The sequence below is a fragment of the Zingiber officinale genome, chromosome 7B (genome assembly GCF_018446385.1).
Source record: "Zingiber officinale cultivar Zhangliang chromosome 7B, Zo_v1.1, whole genome shotgun sequence".
Taxonomy (NCBI): domain Eukaryota; kingdom Viridiplantae; phylum Streptophyta; class Magnoliopsida; order Zingiberales; family Zingiberaceae; genus Zingiber; species Zingiber officinale.
The window spans coordinates 83,421,304-83,429,780 of NC_055999.1; the positions used below are offsets into that span (position 1 = coordinate 83,421,304).

General features: G+C 42.7%; 1 protein-coding gene across 1 annotated transcript; it reads left to right on the forward strand.

Moving 5' to 3' along the window:
* Positions 1 to 5,183: 5,183 nt before the first annotated feature.
* Positions 5,184 to 6,971, forward strand: LOC122006157 (noroxomaritidine synthase-like). Its single transcript, XM_042561537.1, has one exon. It carries the CDS (start codon positions 5,217 to 5,219, stop codon positions 6,795 to 6,797), a length of 1,581 nt encoding a protein of 526 aa, XP_042417471.1. The 5' UTR covers positions 5,184 to 5,216; the 3' UTR covers positions 6,798 to 6,971.
* The last annotated feature ends 1,506 nt before the right edge of the window (positions 6,972 to 8,477 follow it).

Here is an 8,477-nt window from a genome sequence, read left to right on the forward strand (position 1 = left end):
TCATGTTTTAAAGGTTTTGAAAATTTTGTTAACTTTTTAAATTTTATCCTTTATATATATATATATATATATATATATATATATATATATATATATATATATTATAAAAAGTTACTAAATTATCTTTTTAACTTAACTATTTTTTCAACTCTAGCTATTTTGAAAATCTTGTTAAAAGTTATTCCCTCACAGCGATTTTTCTAACTTAATATTTTTTAACTATTTTTGAAAAGACTAAGAGATACTTTTAGAGTAAAACATTTAATTAAACTCCCTTGAGTCAATCTGATTTGTGTTTGCATCCTTGTTGCAAAATTTTTGCATTTATGTTTATTTGATCTATGTTTACATTTGATGAATGTCAAAGGGGGAGGATTAGGTGGTTAAGTTAGCTAAAACAAATTGAAAATGAAAACTAACTTAAAAACATGTTAATGCTTGTTTTAACTTGCATTTTACACTAACTTAACCTAGTTGTCATTCTATCAAAAAAGGGAAGATTGTTGGTGCGGTTAGCACTAACGGTCTAACCCAGGTTTTGATGAATGACAAAATAGGTTAAGTTAGTTTTGTTGTTAATCTAACACTCTGACCGAGTGTCCAGGAGAAGCCCAGACAGGTCGACGGGCTGACCGGATGTCTGGCACGAAGCCCAGCTAGGTCAACGGATCAACCGAATAGCTGGCACGAAGTCCAAACGGGTTGACGGGCTGACCGGACATTTGGCATGAAGTCCAGCTAGGTCGACGGGTTGACCGGATAGCTGGCGCAAAGTCCAGACGGGTCGAAGGGCTGACCGGACGTCTGGCAGGTAAGTAAAGGTAAGTCACTGGAGTTGAGTGACTGGGAGGACGCGTTCCCGGGAAGGGAACTTAGGCGCCGATTCGACTTAGAACCATTTCGGAACTCTAAATCGAGATCGTGACTAGATTCTGATCTCGAAAAGACGAAATCTAATTCATACTCTTTTTCTGTTAAACTATGAATTATGCTAATAATCTGGTTTGCAGGGTATAATTGCCTCGGACTAACGTGTTTCTTTTAGGAAGGAGTCTGCCGGAAAATTTGGGTTCGGGTGCCCGGGAGGTACCCGGGTGCCCAGAGGCAAAGTTTTATCCCCTTCGCGTCAACGCCACATGGAGGCTCCTGGTTGGGTCAGCTACGTCACACTGGGGTGCCCTGAAGGTTTCAGGCGCCCCCGAACCTCCTATATAAGGAGGGTCAAGGCTGAAGCTCCAAAAACAACTAAGAATTCGCTCTCCTGTGCTCCTGCGACGCTACGAAACTCTCCGACAGTGCGCTTTCCTTTTCAGTTCTTACTTTCTGTCGGTATTTTTTTAATAATTCCTATACTCAATTCTTGTAATCAATTTCGAATTATTAGTGAATTGTCCATCGAAAGCACCCTTGTATGCGGGCCTTGGAGTAGGAGTCGTCAAAGGCTCCGAACCAAGTAAAAAGAACTTGTGTTAGCCTTGCAATTATTTTCCTTATTCTTTTCCGCTGCTTAACTTGCTTCGAAATTTTTGTTATCGATATTCACCCCCCCCCCCCTCTATCGATTCTTCACGATCCAACATTTAGTTACTGTCCTGCTTCTTCTTCTTCTTCTTCTTCTTCTTCTTCTTCTTCTTCTTCTTCCATCTTTGAGATGAACTAACTTGAGCATCGGAGGGCTTAGACAAGGATCCCCACCCCAGTTTTAGGTCATTAACGGTTTGTTGGCTCGTCTCACTATGCGTAGAAGAGTTGAGGAGTCTCTTCAAATCTTCAGAGTTCATCTTCATCGAAGGTCATCGTCATTCATCAAAACCAGCGCCAACCTTAGCAGATCTCAGACAGGATCATATCCATTTAATTAAATATGTGTGTGATGTGTTTGTGCTTATTTTCCATATTTAATTAATTGGATGTATAGATCGCTCACCCTTTAGAGAGGATGCTCTAGATCGTATGTCCAAAGACCTCGTGGCAGGGGTAACTGAACTTTCAGGGGCATCGCCTTGAAAGGGAGGGTAGTCTCTTACATGAAAGGACCTAATTAGTCTTAATAGGCTATTCCTTATTCTATGTTAATAGGTTTATTGTATAATCTAGGATCGTATGATCAGGGATCACTAAGTGACAAAGGGTCATCCTTTAATCAGACATCCTACATTACCTCTACTACCTAGAGGCATCGGGTAATCAAAGGAGCAACACTCTGACATGACTGTCATGGGGGAGTGTTAGGATTTAGTTAGACTTTCTATATTGCATAAGGATAGAGGATTTAAGATGAATAATCCATAACATATTGATTAATATTACAATGAAACCGAACCCCTAGAACACTTCTCTTAACCAGTTCTCCTCAAAGCTCTTTTTTTCTCTTTTACTTTCTTAACTTCAGTTCAAAGAACTTCAACCAATATTTTGATTGTCTAGCTAGCTAACTGTATGAATTTACTAGTTCTCATCAATCCTTGTGAGATTGATATTTTATTACTGATGATGTAGTCATAAACTTATGGCTTCATAACAATGAATAAGTCAACCAAATCATTTTACTGATGCACTCTCACACGTATCATTGTTGCCTTACCTTGTATATTACACGCCTGACAAGCATTTTTTCGAGAAAGATAACTTCGACGGTAACATTGAGGGATGATAGTTAGAGTCACCAATCAACCGGAAGATCGAGCAATAGCAGGACTCGGGTTTAGTCAGTCGGTCATGAACTTCCTTCGACTAGACTTAAAGGGAAGGCTTGTGATACAGTGCGTTGTGAGTGGCCCCAAAAGTAATTTGTTGTTAGAGTAATCAGTGTGATAGGTTTTGATGTTTGGGCAAAGATTTAAGTTAGTTTTATTGTTATATTTGATATGCGTTGTGAGTATGCAGGATGTAGGTACATCAAAGGTGAAAGTCCAAGTGTGATATTGGCAAAGGTGAAAGTCCAAGGGGAGTCTTGGCGGTGTAAGTCCAAGCTTGAGTCTTGGCGGTGTAAGTCCAAGTATGGCTTGGCAAGGATAAAGACTGAGGCCAAAGGAAGCTCTTGAAGGCAAGGCGCTAAGGATGAGGAAGCATCCGAGAGACGTAAGGCTGATCGAGGAGGCTAGAAGGCAAGGACATTGGAAGACCCGACAACAAGGACAATGCCGATAGAAGCTCTTGAAAGCAAGGTGTGAAGGATGGGGAGACATCTAAGGGATGCAAGGCTAATGGAGGAAGCTTGAAGGTAAGGTCCAGAGTTGTACGGGCAAGGACGAGTGTATGAGTGATTATACTCGGAGGTAAAACCCTAAGTTAAGGTTTACCAATCGACTGGTATATGTCTCAGTCAACTGGTGGTTGAGAACCAGCAATTCAGACTGCAGAATTTGTGATTGCAAAGTTACCAGGCGACTGGCACAAGTACTAGTCAACTGGTAACAAACAAATATTTATCAGTCGACTGGTAAGTATGGCAGTTGATTGGTATCGAACCGTTGGTATGTAACGATTGATTTTTTTCATAGAGGCCAATATATTGGTGGCGGTAAACACAACTTGTATTTTTCTCCCGAGCTCTATTTAATAGAACTCGGGGTGGTCAACCATGGTTGATGAAATAGACTTGGTTAAAGACTATTAGAGTCTTTCAAGCTCTCGTGTGATCAAGCGTACTTATGTGAGGTTGTGGCGAGGTTTCTCCACCCACAAGAAGCTACTTGAGCTAGTCGGGGTTTTCCAAGGAGTCATCAACTGACAGATTGGGATCGTCCACCTTACGAACAATCATAGAGTAAGAGTCCTAATCTCCGAACCACGTAAACAAATGTGCTAACGATTTGTTTGTATTTCTTTGTAATCTTTAGCTTTCATACTTGTTGTTTTGTTTTTTCACTGTGCTAACAAGTGTAGGAAACGAATGACGTGGGTGTTTGGCTATTCACCCCTCTCTAGCCGGGCATCAAGATCCCAATGGGATTGATAATCAAGGTGAGGTGACAATCAAAGTCAAAGTGAGGTGACAATCAAAGTCAAAGTATATATAATCGGTCGGCCCCAGAGCCAATCGAAACTTAGAGGCGCAACTCTCCACTTCTCATGGGTAAGGCTCCCAGTATATAGTCGTTCGGCCCAAGAGCCAGTCGGACCTTCGGAGCTCTGCTCCCCACTTCATGAGCTCAGCTCCCAGTGTATAGTCGGTTGGCCCAAAAGTCAGTCGGGCATTCGAGGCTCTGCTCTCCACTTCAGGGGCTCAACTCCTAATATATAGTCGGTCGAACCTTCGGAGCTCAACTCTCCCCACTTCATGGGCTCATCTCCCAGTATATAACTGCTCGGCCCAAGAGTTGATTCGACCTTCGAGACTCAGCTCTCCATTCTTTAGTGGCATGACTCCCAGCATATAGTCAGTCGGTCCCAAAGCCGATTGGATCTTCGGGGCTCAATTCCCTACTATTCACGGGCATGATTCCCAACACACAGCAAGTCGGCCCCAGAACAAGTCGAATCTCCTCCAGAAGACAACAGTGTCAAAGAATCACAACTACCTATTAGAGAATAATGGCTACTCATTAGAAAATATTCCGCTACTTGAACATATATATACATGCAACGGAACTTTTTTGTGCCTAAGCGTGGGCTATCGTACCTCCTCCACTACCCAGCATATTTTGAAATCAGATATTTTTTGATATCTCATTATTACAAAAGTTATGAAAATCAGTATAAAAAGGACTCCTTTCTATTGGCCAGGTACGCTCGCACTTGCGTACGCGCACTTACAAAAAGATAACTCCCTAAATTTCTTGAGATCTTGTGCAGTGCAGGTGAATGATGGTTGGATAAGTGAAATTGTAAAAGATAACAATGATGTTGAACCAATCTGGTAGTTTTAACAAAATCCCAAAGTTTGGTTATATATATATATATATATATATATATATATATATATATATATCCAAGTTTTTAACATCACCTCTCCGGCGCTATTTTGTATTAATGGCAGATTTTTCGCAAAGGTCCGTCATCATTTTTAGATTTGTCGTAAGGAAAATTTCTACACCGTAACGGACGGGATGCGAGCATAAAATGTCTGATTAACTGGTAGAAAAGTCTAACCAACCACTGTACCGTAGTCGTACTAATGGCAGATTATTGCTCGATTAATGATTATCTATTGATCTATATATTTGTTCCATAACCCACTTTCCTCCTCCAAATTAGCTCAAACAAATTAAACCATGGCTGGTCACGGCAATGAAGGCTGTTTGTTCTCCATGGGGTTAGGCCTCCGAGAAGTTTATCCGGAGTTCCTCATCTCCTTGCTCTGTCTTGCCCTCTTCTACTGTTACTACCGCTTCTTTTTCGGAACTCCGACCACCGTGGTCCCGGTGAACTGGCCGCTCGCCGGGATGTTTCCCGGTCTCCTCGCCAACTTCCACAGATTGCACGATTGGGGTAACGAGCTCCTCAGGGAGACAGGGTGCACCTTCTCCTTCCGAGGTCCCTGGTTCCTCGACCTCAACTACATCGTCACCTGCGACCCTGCCAACCTGCAGCACATCTTCAACGTCAATTTCCAAAACTATCCCAAGGGCGATGAATTCGCTAACATCTTCGACATCCTCGGCGACGGCATCTTTATCTCCGACGGGGAACGATGGAGGCGGCAACGCGCAAAGGCACACGCTCTCGTCGGCCAGAGGAGCTTCCGGTCATTCGTAGCCGCGGCCAGCCGCGACAAGGTCGAGAAGGGGCTGCTCCCGCTCCTCGACGAGGTCGCGCGACGAGGGTCGGCGGTGGACTTGCAGGACGTGTTCCTCCGACTGACCTTCGACATGACCGCCTACCTGGTCTTCGGCGTCGACCCCTGCTGCCTCTCCATAGACTTCCCGACGGTCCCATTCGCGCGGGCCATGGACGACGCCATGGAGGCCGTGCTGCTCCGCTACACCGTGCCGCCGGCGTGGTGGAAGTGGAAGAGACGGCACCGCGTCGGGGAGTCGGAGAGGAAGATGGCGGCGGCGTGGAGGGAAATAGATCGTTTCATAGCGGAATGCGTGGCGGAGAAGAGGAAGAACTCCGACCGAACCCAAACGATGAGCACCGATCTACTGTCGTCTTACATGAACGACGTCGACGACGACCAACAAGGAGCAGAAATCGACCACAAGTTCCTCCGCGACACGGCCGTCAACTACATGCTCGCCGGAAGGGACACCACCGGTGCAGCTCTCTCATGGTTCTTTTGGTCGCTATCGAAGAATCCCACAGCGGAAGAGAAAATACTGGAGGAATTGAAGACCATATTAAAAGAACGACCGAGCTCGGGCCGGCCGGCGGTGTTCGAGGCAGAGGAGCTGGGGAAGATGGTGTACCTCCACGCCGCGCTGCTGGAGGCGCTGAGGCTGTTCCCGCCGGTTCCCATCGAGCAAAAGGAGGCGGTCGGGCCCGATGTGCTGCCGAGCGGGCAAAAGGTGGAGCGGGGCGCCAAGATCTTGGTGTCGCTCCTGGCGATCGGACGGATCGACGGGGTGTGGGGGGAGGACTGCGGCGAGTTCCGGCCGGAGCGGTGGATCTCGGAGAAGGGGCGGCTGAGGCACGAGCCTTCGTACAAGTTCATGTCCTTCAATTCAGGGCCGCGGACGTGCCTGGGGAAGGAGGTGGCCTTCACGCAGATGAAGGCGGCGGCGGCGGCGGTGGTGTACAGGTTCCGGCTGGAGGCGGTGGAAGGGCATCCAGTGGAGCCCAAGCTGTCGATAATCCTTCACATGAAGAACGGATTCAAGGTCAGGATCAAGAGGAGATGCTCGTCGCCATGAAAAGGACTGTGTCATCAGCAGTGTGGCAATGTATGTCAATGGACTTTCATTTCATGCATCTCCGTTTCCAGTCTAGTTAATAATTAAATAAGCGGATTAAGGAACATAATCTCTTGTCCGCTTAATATTTAATGTTCATGAGCTGAAGAATAACAGTCACTTAGCTTGTTCTAATCTTCTTACCCTAATTATCTTCGGTTACAACGAAGAGTACTCCACGTAATTATTGCGTGAATGTTTCCATTGCACGTTCTCTGTCCACCCCCGTCTCTCTCCCAGCCAAAAGTCGCATGTACCCCTCCACCTCCCCTTTTTGATTTTTTATTTTTTTTTTATTTCATTTAATTCTGATTTTATTTTAATTTTTTAATTAATTTTATTTAAAAATAACTCTCATATAATTATATTTTTAATTTTATTTAATTTTACTTTTTTAATTAATTTAATTTATTATTTTTTATCAATACTTTATTTTTTAATTTTATATAAATTTTATTTAGTTTTTATTTTTTTAATTAATTTAATTTATTATTTTTTATCAATACTTTATTTTTCAATTTTATATAAATTTTATTTATTTTTATTTTTTAAATAATTTAATTTATTATTTTTTTCATAATACTTATATTTTTTCAATTGATTTTTTTAAATTTTAATTTTTTATTAATTTTTTTAATCAATTTCTTTATCAAATTTTTTTCAGTTTTATTTTTTTCAATAATTTTTTTATATGTTTATAATCTTTTATTTATTTTTAGTTTATATTTAAAACTAAAAAAAATACTACCAATTAATAATGAACACATTCATAACTTAGGAACAAATATATTTTTTCCAAATGAAGAGTACATGTAATAATACAAAAAAAATTGCCTCCAAATTCTGCTCCCGATGCATTTGGTGGTGGTGCACCTATTATTTCGTACCACAAATGAGCGCGTGTCCTGTAACGAGTGACCCATCCTTTAGCTTCATACGATGAATGTTGCCACCACCAAGTTGGAATGGGTGGTACAGGATAATGAGGATATAAGAAAACTTGTACGAAGTGATTGCCAATATGAGCAATAGCTATTTCTCGACGCTCTTGGTTTGGAACTGGAGGAGTTCTTAATGGCAAGTGAGTAAAACAACTCCCAATATTCTCACCAAATGTATGAAGTACAAGATTGTACCTTGATGCGATGACAATTCCCAAAGGCATAGCGTCCATCCAATATATTTCTGGTGCCCACTGCTCAAAATAATTCAATGAGAATAATAGATTGGTTACCAAATTTGGATCTGGATAAAGTTGATCATATAGATCCTTATTTTGTTGAATCTCTTCTATAAGCTCAAATCGTACTTGAACCCAACCTTCTTCACCATACCCAATTAGTGCAGCTATTGCCCTGAATCCACAATGACCATCAGGTTGAACATCAACAGTGTGAGAAATATAACGCTGCAGAGGCACAGGTAATTTCTCAATATAAGTATCACGGATGGGTGGAACTGGAGAGTGATCATGGGTCGTTTGAGTATTGAGAACCTTTGACCCTCTTCCACGTCTTCCTCTCCCTTGAGATGTTGCAATCGGTTGAGAAACCCTAGATCCTGAAGTGGATGCTTCTCCGAAAGAAGATATGCGGCGTCCACTTTGCTCATCTCTGCCCGTAGGTCGACCTCTATGTTCTG